The sequence below is a fragment of the Amblyraja radiata genome, chromosome 12 (assembly GCF_010909765.2).
Source record: "Amblyraja radiata isolate CabotCenter1 chromosome 12, sAmbRad1.1.pri, whole genome shotgun sequence".
Taxonomy (NCBI): Eukaryota; Metazoa; Chordata; class Chondrichthyes; order Rajiformes; family Rajidae; genus Amblyraja; species Amblyraja radiata.
Window position 1 is genome coordinate 13,493,587 of NC_045967.1, and position 20,913 is coordinate 13,514,499.

Sequence of the window (20,913 nt, forward strand, 5' to 3'; positions counted from 1 at the left end):
ACTCAAAACAAGCTACAGACTCTATATTCATGCCGATCTTGTGCATTACAACTACCTTTGGGAACTTTAACTATGTTTCATATTTCTTCAATATCTTTGTTATTTCTTCAAGATCTTGGAGAAGACTGAACCAGCGGGCAGCGGCACGAATGAATGAATGACCGACGGTGGCGCCCCCGGTTTCGCTCCGGTTGTAATTTATACTATGTTAACACGTTAATAATAACATTAATATTAACATGTTAACATAGAAAACTTCATTGTAATCACGGTACAACTAGAGAAAATAGCACGACCTTTTAGCAAAACGGCAAAAAATGGTTGATTTAGGCACTCGATCGTGAAATAGGCATTATCTTAGTGAAATCATCACAAATAGCATAAAAAGGCACATGGCATTTATGGCAAAATCTACAGTGTATACATGATAAAGGGGATAACATTTGGTGCAAGATAAGGTCTATTAAAGTCCTATTAAAGATAGTGCGATAGGCTAGGTATTGGACATAAAGGATGTTACATAAATGTGTTTGATATAAAGGTAGGTGAGGCTAGGTGTTTGAGGCAGGCCCACACCAGGACCACAGTTACCTGTACGTGGTCAGTTCCCTGTCCTTCCACCAACTCCGTGAGTCCAATGTATCGAACTGCAGCAATGGTGGCTTGCAACGCGATCCGCCGGTGTTCCCTGTAATGCAAGCTTGCAATCACCTTCTTCAGGTCGCTTGCGGAGGTCAACACTGCCTCATCTGGGGAATTAGAAATCATTGCAGATATGACATTAGACCAGGAACAGCCTGTGACAAAACCAATGACCCAGCAAAATAAACAAGGAAGATATTATCGGTAGAGTCACCATCTCACGACTCGACATTCACTTAATGCAGAAGCCAAATACATCCTCTCTCCCCATGCCAACACTCCTACCAAGAAGATAGACATAAAATGCTGGGGTAACACCGTGGGTCAGGCAGCATCTCTGGAGAAAAAAAAAAATAGGTGACATTTCGGGTTGAGACTCTTCTGCAGACAGAGTCAGGGGGGAGGGAAACGATAGGTATGTCTCTGGAACCTAGAGGTTAGGAAACTAGAGGTGGGAGCTATATCTCCTATCAAGGAGACTGTCCCAGTGGCAAAGCTGGTAGAGCTGCTGCCTCACAGCACAAGCGAACCAGGTTCAATCCTTACCCTGGGGGCTGTCTGTCGGTGCCAATTTTGACCGTGTCAATTTTGACCCAATTTCTTCGGGTGCTCTGGTTTCCTCCCACATCCCAAAGCATCCAGGTTGGTTTTGTTTAGTTTGGAGATACAGCTTGGAAACACGTCCTTCGGCCCACCAACCATTGATCGCCCGTTCACATTAGTTCGATGCTATCCCACTTTCTCATCCACTCCAAACACTTTGGGAGGATTTTTTTAATTTTACAGAAGCCAATTATCCTACATGCCCGAAAGTGGGAGGAAACCAGAGCACCGGGAGGAAACCCACATGGTCACAGGGAGAACGGACAAGCTCCGTACAGACAGCACATCGTCAGGATTGAACCCGGGTCTCTGGCTCGGTAAGACAGCAACTCTACCACTGTGCCGCCCACCAAAGATCAGGCAGTCACGGTGGCGCTGCGGTAGAGTTGCTGCCTTACAGCGAATGCAGTGCCGGAGACTCGGGTTCGATCCCGACTACGGGTGCTGTCTGCACGGAGTTTGTACGTTCTTCCCCGTGACCTGCGTGGGTTTTCTCCGAGATCTTCGGTTCCCACCCACACACCAAAGACGTACAGGTTTGTAGGTTAATTGGCTCGGTAAAATATAAAAATTGTCCCTAGTGGGTGTAGGATAGTGTTAATGTTCTGCAGACTAATGTTCTGCTCTAAACTAAACTAGCTGTTAAACTAATCTCCTCTGCCCTCACATGATCCATATCCCTTCATTCCCTGAATATCACATGCCTATCCAAGTCTCTTAAACGCCACTATCGTATCTGCCACCACCACCACCCCTGGTAGCACGTTCCAGGCACACGCAGCTCGTTGTGTAAAACATTGCCCATCACATTTCCTTTAAACTTTGCCCCTTTCATCTTAAAAGTCCGTCTCTTCACCTTTTTTTATTTTAAGTCCTGTTAAAAAAATGTTAGTTGGTTAGTTGGAGGTCTTTTATGTGGTGGGTGAGGGGAAACTTTATTTCTTAGTCCCCTACCTGGTCGGAGAGACAGCATCCCTCCAAGCTGCTTCTTCGCCCCGTCCTCGCAGCCTACCATCGAGAATGGAGCGGCGTTTCCTGTCGGGACCGGCCGGGACTACAGCTTCGGCGGCGGTGCAGCGCTGGGATACCAACAGGGAGCGGGCGATGCCTTACCGGGTTGCCGTGCGGTAAGCTCCGGAGCACTGTGGCCGCCGACTCCCAACATCGCGGAGCTGTGGCTGCGGGCGTCCGGCCGCGGGCGGCACTGGATTTGGAGCGCCGCGGAGCCAGGGATCGAGTTCGCCGGGGTCGGAGCTCCAACCGACGCGGCCTGAGGGCTACGAGTGCCCCGGTCTCCGGTCTCCGGGGAGGAGGCAGCCGCTCCAGACTTTCCAAGCCGCTTGAGGAATTGTTTCACCCGAATTGTTCCATCTTCACGGCAAGAGGGCCCTGAAAATCATCGGACTGGCTGCAAGGCCACAAATGGGTCCCGACCTCGGGTGTTTCAGAGGAAGAGGACAACTTTCTGGTGCCTTTCCCCACAGTGGAAATTTTTGAGTCTGCTGTGGGGGGACGTTTGTGTTGATCTCTATAATGTGTTGTGTCCATTTTCTTTATTTTTTTTTTAAACCTTTTTCTATGGTATGGAAACTTATTATCTATTTTATGTAAAGCACTTTGGTGTCAATGCGAGTTGACTTAAAACGTGCTATATAAATAAAACTTACTTACTTACTTACAACGATACCTTCCAGTCCTTGACATTTCCCTCCTAGGAAAAAAGTTCTGACAATCTATTCTATCTACGCCTCTCATAATATTGTATACTCTATCATGTCTTCCCTCAACATCTGACACTCCAGAGTAAACAATCCAACTTTGTCCAAGCTCTTCTTATAGTAATATCCTCCGATCCAGGTAGTGTTCTGGTAAACCTCTTCTGCACATGGGAGATGAAAATGAACAGATACCAGACCTCATATTTGACATGGGCAGCTTACAACCCAGCAGTATGAACGTTAATTTCTCTAATTTTAGATTACCCCTGCATTCCCTCTGTCCCCCTTCTACCAACCTAGTCATCCTACCAGTCCCACTGTTTGCATCACTGTATCCTTTCATTATCATATCTTCCACAGCCAACGAGGGGCCATTATGGGCTCCACTCATCCTGGGTCATCTGTTACTGGCCCAGCTTTGTTCTGGCCTTCTCCTACCTCCAGTTTCCCCCCTCCTCCCTCTACGTTCAGTCTGAATAAAGGGCCTGTCCCACGTTCACGACCTAATTCACGACCTTTTTTACTCGTGGACATTTTTCATCAGGCTAGAAAAACGCCCCGACCTACTTGATGCCACGAGTACCTACGACTAGCATCACGACCTACTTACGACCTCGTGACAACCATGCATCGAGTATGAGTCAAGGGCAAACTCGGCAGAGGTCGTGAAAGTGGAACACGCCCTTAAGGGTCCCGACCCGAAACGTCACCTGTTCATTTGCTCCAGAGAAGCTGCCTGAGTTACTCCAGCACTTTGTGTCTTTCTTCGGTATAAACCAGCATCGGCAGTTCCTCCCCACACAGATGCTAAAGGCAGTCTGTGACTTTATGCTGTGGCTTTTGCTTGACCCTGTTAATTCAACATAACAAGAGGTTGAATTCTGAAGAGGGATTCAAAGGAGCATCTTGTTCTCACCGCTCAGGTTTTTACAGTAATCTTGAAATAAGCTCGGGGCTGGAGGGAATGAGTAGTAGCCACCCATGACAGACTTCTTCAGCAACTGCTTCTCGTGTTGCCCTTTCACCCACTGAATGAAGGCCTGCACCTTCGGGTCCTGAGTGTACGGCTGTCCTTTGTGAAGGCCTGCAAAACATTATCAAGCGAGAGCCATCAGCAGAATGGATCAGGGCACGAGTACATTTGCAACTCAGGTTCACACTCAGCAATTATCTTAACTCAGGAGCCAAATATTACCCTTTAGAGAGAGACTTGAAATCGAGCATCAGAGGACGTGGATATGGAGCATCAGAGGACGAGGGGGAAAGATATAATTGGAACCCAAGGGGTAACTTTTTTTTGTACACAAAGGGTGGTGGGTGTATGAAATGAACTGCCGGAGGAGGTAGTTGAGGCAGGTACTATCGCAATCTTACTCCAGTTAAAGATCATACATGTACTGTCTGAGTGCTTCCATCATTTTCAATTTATAAAATATCATACCTGGATCATAATAGATTTTCCACCCCAATCTTTGCCCACAATTTAAAAGATTCCCGCTACTTTCACTGTTCCCATCTCCACCATTCCTTGCCACAATGGTCAATGGTTCTATATTGTCACATGTACAGACATACAGTGAAATGCTTTTCTTTGCATGTAGTTCAGTAAAGTGTGGCCATAACGAGTCCCTGGCTGATGCAGTGCCCCCAGCCGTCACCTCCGCCCAGATTGTCCAGTGAACTGTCGTCCCTCTCCTCGCCCGGCCACCTCCATACTTTGTGCCCCGGGGCCACCTCCTGCAGCCGACCTTGAGTGCGCGGAAGGCAAGACCTCGGTTCTCTCTCTTACCATCCCTTGCTCTTGCATCCTCCATCACCGGCTCCCTCCATCCTCCTCTCTGGTTCTCCGGTCCTCAGGGGACGAGCAGGGACCAGGCTCAGCGGCTCCCTCTACAGGCCGCGGGGCCCTCTACTGCTCAGGATGAGAGTGCAGCGAAGATTCACTAGGTCGGGAGCTGGGACCAAGGACTCCGCTGAAACAACTGGGGCAGTCACCCACTGGAGCAGAGAGGGTGCAGGGAGATTGAACCCAGCAGTTCAAAAATTATGAAACGATTTGGCGGAAACATAGAAAATAGGTGCAGGAGTAGGCCATTCGGCCCTTCGAGCCTGCACCGCCATTCAATATGATCATGGCTGATCATCCAACTCAGCATCCTGTACCTGCCTTCTCTTCATACCCCCTGATCCCTTTAGCCACAAGGGCCACATCTAACTCCCTCTTAAATATAGCCAATGAACTGGCCTCAACTACCTTCTGTGGCAGAGAGTTCCAGAGATTCACCACTCTCTGTGTGAAAAATGTTTTCCTCATCTCGGTCCCAAAAAATTCCCCCTTATCCTTAAACTGTGACCCCTTGTTCTGGACTTCCCCAACATCGGGAACAATCTTCCTGCATCTAGCCTGTCCAACCCCTTAAGAATTTTGTAAGTTTCTATAAGATCCCCCCTCAATCTTCTAAATTCTAGCGAGTACAAGCCGAGTCTATCCAGTCTTTCTTCATATGAAAGTCCTGACATCCCAGGAATCAGTCTGGTGAACCTTCTCTGTACTCCCTCTATGGCAAGAATGTCTTTCCTCAGATTAGGAGACCAAAACTGTACTCAATACTCCAGGTGTGGTCTCACCAAGACCCTGCAGTAGAACTTCCCTGCTCCTATACTCAAATCCTTTTGCTATGAATGCTAACATACCATTCGCCTTCTTCACTGATCAGGAGAGATTGTCTCAGGTGGATGGAGGATGTTTAGTCTGTTGAGAAGTCACACGGGGAACAAGCAGGAAGATGGAACTGAACCCAAGATCCGAACAGCCACCATCTTATGGTAAGTTAGGTTAGTTCAGAGATACAGCGCTGAAACAGGCCCTTCAGCCCACCGAGTCCATGCCGACCAGCATAAATAAAATTCTAAAGGAAATTTCCAAGCTAAAAAAATAAGCCAACTATTAAGGGTTTCGACCTAAAATGCCAATAATCCTTTTGCCTGCACAGATGCTGCTTGACCTGATGAGTTCCTCCAGCATTTTGCTTTCTACCCAAAAATTCAAGACCTACCAAACATATAAAAATTATTTCGGCAAGGAAAGACCAATTCTCTTCATCTGGTATTTATTTCCCTGTTTGAATCCGCGAACCATGAAATCAGAAAGCAGATGTTTGGGCATACAAAAGATAGAGGCTGGGAGCAATTAGTCTAGAGTCTATAGTCCACTAGGTTTCAAATGACAACACAGACCAAGAGAAGGAAAGGTGAAATGAATCTTTTGATATTTGATTCCTCGGATTAAATTTCAACCTTCTGTTCACCTTCCACCATTTTTCGAGAACTTGTCCGTGACATAAACTCAGAATAAGAATGTGATGCTTTGGAAAAAAACGAGGCAATATTAAAATGTAGTGGACTGTGTAGGCACATACAGGCAGCTGTGCTACAGGTTAAATCCAGCACTCAAGAGGCGGTGACACACGAGATTGTTTGGAGAAAAGCTAAATGTTTAGAGATACAGCGCAGAAACAGGCCTTTCGGCCCACAGAGTCCACATCGACCACCGATCCTGACTACGGGTGCTGTCTGTACAGAGTTTGTAAGTTCTCCCCGTGACCGTGTAGGTTTTCTCCAGGTGTTCTGGTTTTCTCCCACACTCCAAAGATGTTCAGGCTTGTAGGTTAATTGGCTTTGGGTAAAAACTGTAAATTGTCCCTGGTGTGTAGGATAGTGCTGGTGTATGGGGGTCACTGGTTGGCATGGAATCTGTGAGCCGAACAAGGTCAAGTCAAGTCAAGTGAATTTATTGTCATGTGTCCCTGTATAGGACAATGAAATTCTTGCTTTGCTTCAGCACACAGAACATAGTAGGCATTTACTACAAAACAGGGCCTGCTTCAGCGCTGTGTCTCTAAACTAAACTAGACAACTGCAGAAAAGTAACAGTTTACGTGAAGTGATTGAGCAGGAGGAATGCAAATGCTCCACTGAGCTGTAGGCAGCTCAATGACTAGCCAGCCTAATCATCCCCACCAGCCCCTTCCCCTTCCTCTGCACCCTCTCCAAAGTCGTAACACCCATCCGAAGAAGGGTCCCGATCTGAAACGTCACATCCAGAGATGCTGCCAGACCCGTTGAGCTACTCCAGCACTTTATGTCCTTTTGTATAAGCCATCCTTCTGTGTAAACCCAGCATCTGCAGTTCCTTGTTTCAATATCCATCCTGTATTGGGATATAGGAAGAAACCAGAGAACACGGAAGAATCCTAAGAAGTAACAAGTGGAATGTGCAAACTTCTTGGATTCAAAGACCCAACATCAGGATCTAGCTCAATACATTGGAGCTTCACCTGCTGCATTAACTTGCCACCTGGGAGAGAATGCGTTGGAACAGGACCCTGGGATGAGAACCACAATTCATCGAAAGTTTAAATCTTCTCACTGCAAGAAGCTGAGGATGTTTCTGACTGTGATGACCTACCTGAGATGTATATCTGACTTTCATTGGAGGTTGTGAGGTAGGAAATGCCGAACTCTCGAACCACTCTCATCTGCGTGCACACCAGGTAGGTCACTGTGGGGACAAAACATTCGGACATTAGTTGGTTGACGTGCCTGTGTGCAACAGGCTTCACAATCCCGGTTATCCTAGACTAGTTCACAGCCACTGAAGTAGCTGCCTGAATACTGCGGCATTGCAGGAAACCAGGTGCGTGGTTGCACACTGCGCACTGCCGCCCAAAGTACCGTGGCAATGATCATATAGCCATTCTCACGAATGACAAAGAAATATTGGCCCAGACATATAGTAAAGGAACAGGCTCTTCGGCCCACGATGTCTGTGCCGAATATGATGCCATGTTAAACTGATCTCCTCTTCCTGCACGTGATCCATATCCTTCCTTTCCCTTGCATATCCATGTGTCCACTTGAAAGCCTCTTAACAAGGTTGTTGAATGATTTGGGGTGAAAGATTGCAACCTTCACGTGGTCCACCCTGTTTCGACGAATGCAATCAACCCGACGTGCACAATCAAATAAGATCAAATAGAACAAGTTGTCCTACAACTTTAGGCTGTGCACGCCATACGCAAGAAGAAGAAGTTCAATGATTTACGATTATGTTGCCAGGACCCGAGGGCCTGAACAACAGGGAGAGGTTGCCCAGGCAAGGGCTTTATGCCTTGGAGCGCATGAGGATGAGGGAAGATCTTATAGAGGTGTATAAAATCATGAGCGGAATAGATCGAGTAAATGCAGTCTTTTGCCCTGAGTCGGGAAAATCAAGAACCAGAGGACATAGGTTTAAGGTGACGGGGGAAAGATTTAATGTGAACCTGAGAGATAACTTTTTTTAATGCTAAGGGTGGTGGGTGTATGGAACAAGTTGCTGGAGGAGGTAGCTGAGGCAGGTCTTATAACACCAATTAAGAAGCATTTGGACAGGTGTATGACTAGGAGAGGTTTCGAGGGTTTGGGCCAAGCATGGGTAGGAGGGACTAATAAGGGTGGGGCATGTTGGTCGGTGTGGGCAAGTTGGGCGGAAGAGCCTGTTTCCACATTCTATGACTTCTATTTACACCACATGTCGCCATCATATCTGCCTCCACAACCACCCCTGGCAACACATTCAGATGTCCCAGAGAATTGAAAGATTAAAGGGGATAATGGAGGGAAAGTTGACACAAGGGGAGATTGGAAATCAATGATTGAGATTTACAAATTAAGGAATAGATAACCAAGTGGACCCGGAGGTGAAGAGTAAACAGGACTTGAGTGAATGGGGACATGGTCAACAATGTCAGATGACCTCCTGTGGATGGAGTTTCTCCATCCCCACCAACATAGAGTCCCAAACTTAAGCCCAGATGACTCAGCAAGCCATGATATGCTACTGCAGATTAGATGTTAAACACCACTGTTATACAGTATCTGCCTCCACCACCACCCCTGGCAGCGTGTTCCAAGCACTCGCCACTCTCTGTGTAAAAGACCTGACCCGCACATTCCTTTGCATCTCTCCTTACAGCTATGCCCTCTGGTCTTTGACATTTCCACCCGGGGAGAAAGATTCTGACTGTCTACCCTATCCATGCCTCCCATCATTTTTACATACTTCTATCGAGTTGCGCCTCAGCCTTCAATTCTTCACAGAAAACAATTAACGTTTATCCAAAAAATGACACAAAGTGCTGGAGTTCTTCATTGGGTCAGGCAGCATGTCGGGCGAACATGAATAGGTGATGTTTCGGGTTGGGATTCTTCTTCTGACTGGTCAATGTCGCCATGTCGCCTAACCATGCTCCCCAGAAATGCTGCCTGACCCTCTGTTACTCCATGACTCTATATCCTTATGCAGTTCCTTATTTTTCCCAAATTGTCCAAACTTTCCTTGCAGCTACTACCCACTAATCCAGACAGCATTCCGGTAATCCTCCACCTTCTCCAAAGCCTCCACTTTATTTATTTTAGTTTAGTTTAGTGTCGTTTATACTGAGGTACATGTATACTGTACCTTAGGTATACTGAGGTACAGTGAAAGGCTGAAGATAGACATAAAAAGCTGGAGCATCTCTAGAGAAAAAGAATGCGTGATGTTTTGGGTCGAGACCCTTCCTCTTTTTGGTTGCGTACTATCCAGCCAGCAAAAGGACTGTACATGATTACAATCTAGCTGTCCAATGTGTACAGACACAGGATAATGGGAATAACGGTTACTGCAAGATAAAGTCCAAAAGAGTCCGATTAAAGATAGTCCACGGTCTCCAATGAGGTAGATAATAGGTCAAGACCCCTCTCTAGTTGTTGCCAGGATGGTTCAATTGCCTGATAACAGCTGGGAAGAAACTGCCCTTGAATCTGGTGGTGTGCGATTTCACACTTCTGTACCTCTTGCCTGATGGGAGAGGGGAGAAGAGGCAGTGTCCGGGTTGAGACTGGTCCTTGATTATGCCGAGGCGGTGTGAAGTATAGATGGAGTCAATAGAAGAGAAGGTTGGATTGTGTGATTGTCTGGGCTACGTTTTTAATCCCCTTAGTTCCACCTGCTATCCATTTGAAACGCAGTGATGGAGGTTTGGCAGATTTAGTCCATTTGCAAGAAAAATATGAAAGATGAGGGATAATGGCGGCAAAACACAACATGCCAGTGGGACTCAGCGGGTCAGCCAGCATCTGTGGAGGGAATGAACAAACGACATTTCAGGTCGGGATCCTTCTTCAGACTGAGTTAGTAGAGGGGAAAAGTTGGAAAAGAGAGGTGGGGGCAGGACGAAGCCTGGCAAGTGTTAGGTGGATACAGCAGGGGTTAGGGTGGAATAGGTGACAAAGACTAGAGGTGAAAAGGAAGCAAAAGGGTGTTAGACAAAGAGAGAATTCAGGAGAAGGATCGCGACATGAAACAGAGCCTGTCCATTCCCTCCACAGCAGCTGCCTGACCTGTTGAGTTCCTCCAGAACTTTGTGTTTGCTCAAAATGTCAGCAACTGCAGTTCCTTGTTGCTCTCTAGTTTACTGGCAGTACACTGATCCTAAAGAGATATCACCAACCTTCCAAATTCAACAGAAGGGTAAACAAAAAAATGGCAGCATTCTCTCTCAGGTCAACATCCCCAGCACTGCTGACCTAGTTATTCTTATAAAAATAACACAAAGTGCTGGAGCACCTCAGCGGGCCAAGCAGCATCTCTGGAGAACATGTGCCAATATTGACCAAATTAAAGACACCATAAAATCCCTGCATTTGTCAGAATTGCTTAACCCTTGTCAGTGGAAATTTACAGGCTGTGAATGGCGCTGCCCAGTCTGGGCATCAGATTGATATGTAAGGCTGAAGGATTCAGGTGTTCTCCTCATTTCCTCTTAATTGATAAAATGTATATAAACTCTGCAAACAAACTTAAATGGATAAAGTTGATTGGATCTCTGCAAGAGCCTTGTACATATTGCAAATAATGTTGTGAGACAGTTACCCTGTTACTTGTTGATTGGTTGAAATGTTAAGCCCCGTCAGGTTTGGTTGAATCCCAGGGTAAATGTTGCATTATTCAAGATTCTGTTAGCTTCTTCTGGGAGTTTCTCCTGCAACAATGCAAGGAGATTCTGTAATTGGCCTGTGTAACTGTCAATAATGTATTATTGTAATTTGTTATGTTTGATTGGACTGTAAATATACCACCCCTCTGTAGTTCGGCCCCTCAAGGTTCGGGGACCTATAAACGGCAGCCCCCACGAGAGCCGTGGTCGATCTTCTGGAAGAGCGCTTGTGCCTGCGTGACCTTTTGGAGTGTTTCTGTTTGCAAGAGGCTGAAGGGCTTGGCCAGGCAGATACAAGGATCGAGCCTGCAGTGGTTTAGGTATCGTATAGGGTGATTTGTTGTGCTATCCAAAAATAAAGATTAGTTGCTCCAATGCTTGAATCAGTGGTTTATTGACTGAACTAGACAGGGGGGGAGCTTAGAAAGAGCTTGTTTACACAAGGAGAGGTGATGTTTCGGGTTGTGACCCATCCTGCTGAGTTACTCCAGCACTTTTTTTTGTTCTTTTTAAAAACAAATTAGTATCTGCTCTTTCTTGCATCTACCCTAGAGGAAAGCACCACTGTGCCTCCTCTTGCACAAAGTTAAACCAAATGATACATTTCATTCTTTGTTGTTAATGTTTAATGCTGGTGCTGCTTTCCAGGTACACTAGGGTGTGGTGTTCTCACATTCATTGGCAATGGGACAAATTATTCAGCACCATACAAGCCTGGCTCTCCTCTGCGCTGAGTGGTGCAGCTGGTGGTCCTGCTGTCTCACAGCGCCAGAGACCCGGGTTCGATCCTGATCTCCGTGCTGTCTGTGTGGAGTTTGCATGTTCACCCTGTGACCGCGTGGGTTCTGTCCGGGTGCTCCCACGTTCCGAAGACATGGGGGGTTTTAGGCTAATTGGCCTTCTGTAAATTGCCCCTCTTGTGCAGGGAGTGGATGGGAAAGTGGGAACTATTATATTGAACAGGTCAGCATTGACTCGTTGGGCGAAGGGCCCATTTTCATGCTGTATCTCCAAAGTAAAACTAAACTGAGTACTGAGAGAGATCCACTAAGGAGAAACACACACACAGGCGCGCACACACATCACTAGTGCATAATGCAAGTCGCTGGTATGTGTAATATCTACACACAAGTTGACGTTACAAGTGAAACATTTCGTTAATAACAGCACCATATAAATAAATGCAGGCTGGTGCTCTGATTTAACAAAAGTTTTTAATCACAGAAAGGAGAAACATTACTTACTCGGGTGAATTTGTTGAAATGTTTCAGGCTGTGAAGTTGCGAAGAGTTCAAGGATGAAAGGTTGCTGGGTGCTGCCATCTACAGCATGTACCCAGCGGTACAGGTAGAAATCCTCGCTGCCCTCTGCAAGAGGAGAAACAAGTAATAGGTCAATGATTAGGAAGGAACAACAGATGCTGGTTTTCACCGAAGATAGACACAGAATGCTGGTGGAACTCAGCGGGGCAGGCACTGGTCCTGCCGAGTTACTCCAGCATTTTGTGTCTTGAGATGGACAACAGTCAAAGTGCTTGTGGTAACTTCTCCCACCAGCCTCGCCTGCAAAGATTACCTTCTTTTCTTCTTCTTTGACATCTTCCCACAAAGGTCACCACTCCAATGACATCACAGGTGCAAGGGTCAGGCATTTTGTCCAACTCCACTCTAAGGGGACAAAGTCAGGTGAAATATCCATCTAGGACAGTCTGAAAACAGAGCAAGACTAAACATGTAGACTCTGAACTTGAATCTGAAGGAGACTCCTGCCCCGAAATGTCACCTATCCATGTTTTCCAGATATGCTGCCAGACCCATTGAGTTACTCCAGCTCTTTGTGCCCTTTTTTTGTAAACCATCATTTGCACTTTACATCCATTTTTCCCTTTTCTATCACAGCCAACAATGGACTATTGTGGGCTCTACCTGTCCTCGGTCATCGGGGCCAGCTCTGATTTGTTCCAAACGTTTTCATACCTCTAGTTTCCCTCTCCCCTGACTCTCTGTCTGAAGAAACGATTCAACCCGAAGTGTGACCTATTCCTTTTCTCCAGAGATACTGCCTGACCCGCTGAGTTGCTCCAGCATTTTGTGTCTATCTGCAGTTCCTTGTTTCTCCATAGAAAGCAGGTGATATGGAGGACTAGGAACTTGAAGCAGCCGACCATATCTACAACAGCAAAGTTGAAGAAGACAGAGCTGGCTTCACCCTCTCAATTACTTAGGTCAATGATCAATCTTACTGACATTAATGGCTACATTGCTTTGCCTGACACCATAACACAAGGTTCTCGATCTCTTTCCTGTACCTCATCTCATAGTTGTTGTAGATATGGCCGATGACAATGGTATCAATGAGAAACTTTAAGATCGAGACGGTGTTATACTTGGTCCCACGGTCATAGGTCTACAGGGAGTAGAGCAAGGGACTAAGCACCTATTCCTTTTCTACAGAAATGCTGCCTGATCCGCTGAGTTACTCCAGCACTTTGTGCCTATCTTTGGTGTAAACCAGCATCTGCAGTTCCTTGTTTCTACACAAAAGACTATATTTTATGGTGAGGAAATTCACACTGGGTGTGATTTTCTGACTCGTTTTAGTTAGTTCTTCTTTAGACAAATAATCTAAAGTTTGATCCACAGTATGTTCTCATGCCTTTAATTGAACCAAGAAAAATAGACAATCACAGGCAGAGTCAAATAGCCAAACACAGCCAACCCACGATCACCAACACACTAGTTCTATGTTATCCCACCTACTCATCCACAAATAGACAAACACAGCCAACCCACGATCACCAACACACTAGTTCTATGTTATCCCACTTACTCATCCACAAATAGACAAACACAGCCAACCCACGATCACCAACACACTAGTTCTATGTTATCCCACCTACTCATCCACAAATAGACAAACACAGGCAAAGCTAAAATAGATTCATAGTAGGATCGCAAGGAGCAAAAACCATCTTAGCTAATTGAATTTAGACATGTGGATGTAAGGGGGTTAACTTACTGAAGTAGCATAATTGAGCCAGGGCTGTTATTCCAGAAATTTGATTTCTATTCCCACAACAGCAACTGTAAATTGTAAATTCATGTTTTTTAAATTAAATACAGAATTAAAATGGAAGTCTTGTTGAATGGTGACCATACAACCACAGGGTTGTGTAAATCTTGGGTAGAAACGGTGGCACAATGGTAGAGTTGCTGCCTTACAGCGCCAGAGCCCCAGGTTCGATCCTGACTACGGGTGCTGTGTGGACGGAGGTTTGTACGTTCTCCCCGTGAGTTGCGTGGGTTTTCTCCGGGTACTCCGCATTTCTTCCACAATCCAAAGATGTACAAGTTTGTATGCTAATTGGCTTGTATTTGTATTTGTATTTACAATTGGCTTGAAAATTGTAAATTGTCCCTAGTGTGTGTAGGATAGTGTAAGTATGAAGGGATCGCAGGCTGGCATGAATTCGGTGAGCTGAAGGGCCTGCTTCCGCGCTGCATCTCTAAACTAAACTAAATAAGGAACTGCAGATGGTTGTGTTCAAAAGGGAACTGCAGATGCTGGAATATCGAAGGTACACAAAATTGCTGGGGAAACTCAGCAGGTGCAGCAGCATCTATGGAGCGAAGGAAATAGGCGACGTTTCGGGCCTATTCTGAAGAAGGGTTTCGGCCCGAAACGTCGCCTATTTCCTTCGCTCCATAGATGCTGCTGCACCCGCTGAGTTTCCCCAGCAATTTTGTGTACCTAAGGAACTGCAGATGCTGGTTTACAGAATAAAACACAACGTGCTGGAGTAGGTGATCAGGCAGCATCTCTGGAGGGAAGAACTGTTTCAAAGTAGGCAGAGCTTGAGCAGAAAGAAAGAACTGTAGATGCTGGTTTACACCAAAGTTAGACACAAACTGGAGATGTGTGCTGGAGTAACTCAGCAGATCAGACAGCATCTCTGGAGAAAAAGGATGGGAGATCTTTCAGGCCAGGACACTTCTTCAGACTTCCGGGTCTGAACTTCAGGACAGACAGTGCGTCGGAAAGAACTGCAGATGTTGGTTTAAATCAAAGGTAGACACAAAATGCTGGAGTAACAGGACAGACACTTTGTGTCTACCTTGAGGACATTAAGCAGTGGAGCAGTCAATATGTAGAAACAAGGGACTGCAGATCCTAGTTTATACCAAAGATAGACACAATGTGTTGGGGTAACTCAGTAATCTCTGGAGACAAGGTATGCTGCCTGATCTGCTGAGTTACTACAGTATGTTGCATCAATCCCATCTAGTTAATTAGCATATTTTGGGAACAAAATGAGCAAAAACTTCAGACCCACCGTTTTATTTCATATTTCATATTCTTCTTGTTACACTTGGGTAGCTTATAATGCAATGCTATGAGCATGGAATGCTCCAATTTTAGATAACACAACAACCAACACCACCTGACCCCACCTTTCCCCCATTCTCTTTCCTGTGCCCCGCATGGATTTGCACCCATGTCTCCCACTATCCCACCCCCTTTTCACCTCTTCCACTTCCAACTAAATCCCTTCCTCTGCCTTTACTTTTTTTATGTCTGAAAAAGGATTCCAACCCAATCCCAGTCACCTATCCATGTTCTCCAGAGATGCTGCCTGACCCGTCGAGATACTCCAGAACTTTGTGTCTTTTTTTTGTAAACCTGCACCTGCTGTTCTTTGTTTCAACGTTTTTACATCTCACATATCTTCCCTCCTGATCTCACCAGCCTATTGTTTTTTTCCCCCCATCTCTGGCCTTTGTTCAACCATTTGCCAACCAACCCCACCCTCCCCCCCCTCACCCTCCCCCGTATCCACTTGCCTGGCTTTGTCCCACCCACACTTCTCTTCCCTACTGCAATCAGTCTGAAGAAGGGTCCCAACCCAAAACATCGCCAACCCATGCCCTTCAGAACCTGACCCGCTGAGTTGCTCCAGCCTTGAGTCGTTTTTTGTAAACCAGCATCTGCAGTGTTGGTGTTCACCATTTTATTTAACCCTTAGCCGTCCTCTGAAATGTACTGGCAGGTAACAGAGTCAGAGGTAATAAATGGTGGAGTTGTGGATAGTGAGGAAATTTTTCAAAGGATGGAACGGAAGATAGATCAGTTGGAAATTCAGGCCGAGAATTGGCACATGGGTTTAATTAGGACAAATGTGAGGTGACAGACTTTGGCAGGTCTTTAGTTTAGTTTAGAGATAGAGGCCCTTCGGCCCACCGAGTCTGCACTGACCACTAGCACTATCCTACACCAGGGACAATTTACAATTTTTACCAAAGCCAATTAACCCACAAACCTGCAGGCCTTTGGAGTGTGGAAGGAAACAGGAGCACACAGGGAAAACCCTCGTGGTCACAGGGAGAACGTACAAACTCCATACAGGCAGCGCCCGTATCGTGTATTTTTCATGCTCCATGTTCTTCCTGGAACAGTACCTTGTGATGAAATTATACTTGATGTCAGGCAGCCTCCACTCAGCTTTAACTTGCTTAGTCGGCACAATCTGGATTTCGGTGCGAGGTTCCCGTGGATTGAGGCAGATCTCTGAAACACATCAGACCCAACAGAAAAGAAATGGGATGTCACAACGATGCATATCTCTCCAGCAGTTGGCTTGTATTGGGGACCAGCACAACAGCCTCACTAGTAGACTTTAGAGATACAGCGTGAAAACAGGCCGTATTCACCCTGACTCAGTTACTATTATGATCATGACTATAATGAATTTATTCACTCTTACACAGTGAAGGTCGGGGGGAGATCCCCCGCCACGGGTACCACGTAATCCCGTGCTACCTGCTCCGTAGTCGGAGAGTCGCCGACTAAACCAGGTGAGGAGGGGGCTGTGGACCCCCCAGCAGGACCAAAAACAAAACCTGTCAAAGGGCGGATGAGCTCATAGCGAGCCAACGGCAATCCACATTTCAGTAGAAGTTGCGATCACTGTCGTACATAGCATTGTAAGGCATTATGATAAAGCACACACACCAAAATCCTACACTTCCAGCGGTGGAAGTCTGACAGAGATGTGTGGTGCGTCCGTCACTGTTCCCATTGGAAACCAGCACCACTGCGTCGCTAATGTTTTCAACGATGGTGAATGAATGAAAACACAGTGAAGCAGTGGGTAGAGCTGCTGCCTCACAGCACCAGAGACCCGGGTTTGATCCTGCCCTCGGCCAGTGTCTGTACGGAGTTTGCACGTTCACCCTGTGACCGCCTGGGTTTCCTCTGCGTGCACCGGTTTCCACCCACGGCTTGTCGGTTAATTGGCCCTCAGTAAATTGCCCCTGGTGTGTAGGTGCGGCGTGGGAATGTGGGAGAATGTGGAACAAATGTGGACAGGTGATCGATTGGCGGCATGGACTCGGTGGGCCGAAGAGCCTGTTTGCATGCTGTATCTCGGAATTAAATTAAACTAAACTAAACTTACCTACAAAGCGAAAACTCTTCACCTGCGAGTCACAGTGAGTGGCCCAGGTCCTTTGCTGGTAACCCTGCTTGACAGAGTATCGATGGAGCAGCAACACCGTGCCAACGTGTAGAGACTGGTACCATTCTCGGCACAACGAGTTCCACAGTACCACCGGCATCATGCCAGAGTGGTCGGCCACTTCCAGGTATGCCTATGGCAAGAACCAAATACATCCACCATGAGAAACATTCAGACAGGTACATGGATAGGACAGGATTAGAAGGATATGGGCCAAACACAGGCAGGTGGGACTAGTGTAGATGGGACATGTTGGTCTTTGTGGGTAGGTTGTGCGGAAGGGCCTGTTTCCGTGCTGTGTGACTCTATGACATTATTACAGAGAGTGTCACCATAAATATCCGGGCAACCTGTGGATAGGCCAGTGGGTGTCCAACTGGTGCACCAGTTTCCTTCCTCAACCCAAAGACATGCAGACTTGTAGGTTTAATTGGCCGTGTAAATTGCCCCTAGTGTGTAGAGAATGAATGCGAAAATGATATAACATAGATCTAGTGTGAAGGGGTGATCGATGGTTGGTGTGGACTCAGTGGGCTAAATAACCCGTTTCACCACTGTATCACTAAAACTAAATTTTGGCTCTTAATAACTCCAACGTTCTATCAGTTGCATTCTAAAAGAAATGTACATACAGTGCCCTCCATAATGTTTGGGACAAAGACCCATCATTTATTATTTGCCTCTGTCTTTACATGGCTTCACAGGTGTTTGTAATTGCTCAGGTGCGTAATAATTGATACCTTAATGCAGGTATAAGAGAGCTCTCAGCACCTAATCTTTCCTCTAGCCTTTCCATCAACTTTGGAAACTTTTATTGCTGTTTATCAACATGAGGACCAAAGTTGTGCCAATGAAAGTCAAAGAAGCCATTATGAGATTGAGAAACAAGAATAAAACTGTTAGAGACACCAGCCAAACCTTAGCCTTACCAAAATCAACTGTTTGGATCATTATTAAGAAGAAAGAGAGCACTGGTGAACTTACTAATCGCAAAGGGACTGGCAGGCCAAGGAAGACCTCCACAACTGATGACAGATGAATTCTCTCTATAATAAAGAAAAATCCCCAAACACCTGTGTGACAGATCAGAAACACTCTTCAGGAGTCAGGTGTGAATTTGTCAATGACCACTGTCCCCAGAAGACTTCATGAACAGAAATACAGAGGCTACACTGCAAGATGCAAACCACTGGTTAGCCGCAAAAATAGGATGGACAGGTTACAGTTTGCCAAGAAGTACTTAAAAGAGGAACCACAATTCTGGAAAAAGGTCTTGTGGACAGATGAGTAAGATTAACTTATATCAGAGTGATGGCAAGAGCAAATATGGAGGAGAGAAGAAACTGCCCAAGATCCAAAGCATACCACCTCATCTGTGAAACACAGTGGTGGGGGTGTTATGGTCTGGGAGTGTATGGCTGCTGAAGGCACTGGCTCACTTATCTTCATTGATGATACAACTGCTGATGGTAGTAGCATAATGAATGATGAAGTTTATAGACTATCTGCTCAAGTTCAAACAAATGCCTCAAAACTCATTGGCCGGCGGTTCATTCTACAGCAAGACAATGAACCCAGACATACTGCTAAAGCAACAAAGGAGTTTTTCAAAGCTAAAAAATGGTCAATTCTTGAGACGCCAGGTCAATCACCCGATCTCAACCCAACTGAGCATGCCTTTTATATGCTGAAGAAAAAACTAAAGGGTACTAACCCACAAAACAAGCATAAGCTTGTTGCAATACAGGCTTGGCAGAGCATCGCCAGAGAAGACACCCAGCAACTGGTGATGTCCATGAATCGCAGACTTCAAGCAGTAATTGCATGCAAATGATATGCAACAAAATACTAAACATGACTACTTTCATTTACATGACATTGCTGTGTCCCAAACATTATGGTGCCCTGAAATGGGGAGGACTATGTATAAACATAGCTGCAATTTCTACATGGTTTCTTGGTCCTCCAAAATATTCCAAATGGAATTTAAACTGGAGGTGAAACCAAAATGTATAAAAATGGCCTTTATTAAAATCTGACAATGTGCACTTTAACCATATGTGAATTTTTTTCTATTACAAATCTCAAATTGCGGAGTACAGAGGCAAATAAATAAATGATGGGTCTTTGTCCCAAACATTATGGAGGCCACTGTAGTACGTTTTGAACTGTATATTTAACTGCATTTAAAACTTTTTTTTAAACAATAAAACTCCTTTATAATACATGATGAAAAGTGAACTATAATAGTAAGATTAAACGAGAACTTACCAGTTCGAAGTTTGATCTGTATTTTATGAGGAGTTACGATGAGGGATTACTTGAAGAACCCGTCCAGCAAGCATGCGCGACATACTTCAAAGCAGCGGTGTGGAATCACAGAAGACACAATAATTGAAATAAACATAGTAAAGAAAAGGAGAACGTAAATATCAGTTGATCTCTATAATTGAGGGTGGGAGCGGAGGGCACGTAATCCCTCATCGTAACTCCTCATAAAATACAGATCAAACTTCGAACTGGTAAGTTCTCGTTTAATCTTACTATTTTACTTCGGAGTCACGTGAGTGACTACGTGAAGATTTTAAAGCTCTGTGATTTCAAACCGTGTAACAGTTCATACTTCACTCGCTGCCGAAGTCATTCGAGGGAGGAAGTATGTTATCGTTATCAACCATGAATCTGTTTGTAAAACAATAATGGTGTTATTAACAATAACAAGACAAATGCTCCCCCGGGCTTAAAATTATATATTTGCAGATTCTAATACTTTTTCTGCAAACGATACAGGTTCTGCCAGCGGCTTGTTATAAACGTTTGGAACGTATACTCCCTAGACCACCCCGCTGTAGCCAGGATGTGGTCCATAGGCACGTCCATCCTCTTAGTCACCGATGTGGATGCTGCCCTAGTGGAGTAAGATTTATACACGTTAGTATTTACTCCAGCAACTCCCAGTACCTGCTTGAGCCACTTGGGATATTTGGCTCGTCACCCGACCATGAGGTTTCTTGTGGCTGACCCATAAGGCTTTTTCTCTCCCTCTGGGATTTCTTATGGTGTCAATGTAATTCAATAAGTGGGTCATGACACATAACCGTGGTTCAGGTGGATATGCCCGGAATTCCATGACTGGACATGATGTTCCTGGTCTGCTCTGTTTGACCAGCCCCTGAATGGAAAATGTGACACGGTCTGGTGTTATAACCATATTGTCCAATCGTAGTAGATGGAGGAACTGGACTCTTTGTGCTGAGACAAGGCCATCAGCATGACCGTCTTCAGGGTAGGCTGTTCCAGGGTGAGGGACCTGGCTGGTGACCATCCCCTAAGGTACGTCAGGACCACACTGACATCCCAGATTTGGGTGTACCTAGGTCTGGGGGATTAGAGTTGAATATGCCTCTCCTGAATT

The 20,913-nt window shown here is 45.7% G+C and overlaps 1 protein-coding gene across 3 annotated transcripts in view; it reads right to left on the reverse strand.

Moving 5' to 3' along the window:
* Positions 1 to 20,913, reverse strand: part of radx (RPA1 related single stranded DNA binding protein, X-linked) — a 51,123-nt gene that overhangs the window by 21,386 nt on the left and 8,824 nt on the right. For all 3 annotated transcript variants that reach the window (XM_033030268.1, XM_033030266.1, XM_033030267.1), the window contains exons 4-10: positions 17,439 to 17,631; positions 16,441 to 16,549; positions 12,560 to 12,651; positions 12,229 to 12,351; positions 7,432 to 7,524; positions 3,880 to 4,047; positions 592 to 749 (exon numbers count right to left, since the gene is read on the reverse strand). In XM_033030268.1, coding sequence (XP_032886159.1) covers positions 592 to 749; positions 3,880 to 4,047; positions 7,432 to 7,524; positions 12,229 to 12,351; positions 12,560 to 12,651; positions 16,441 to 16,549; positions 17,439 to 17,631 — 936 coding nt within the window. The remainder of the gene's footprint in view (positions 1 to 591; positions 750 to 3,879; positions 4,048 to 7,431; positions 7,525 to 12,228; positions 12,352 to 12,559; positions 12,652 to 16,440; positions 16,550 to 17,438; positions 17,632 to 20,913) is intronic.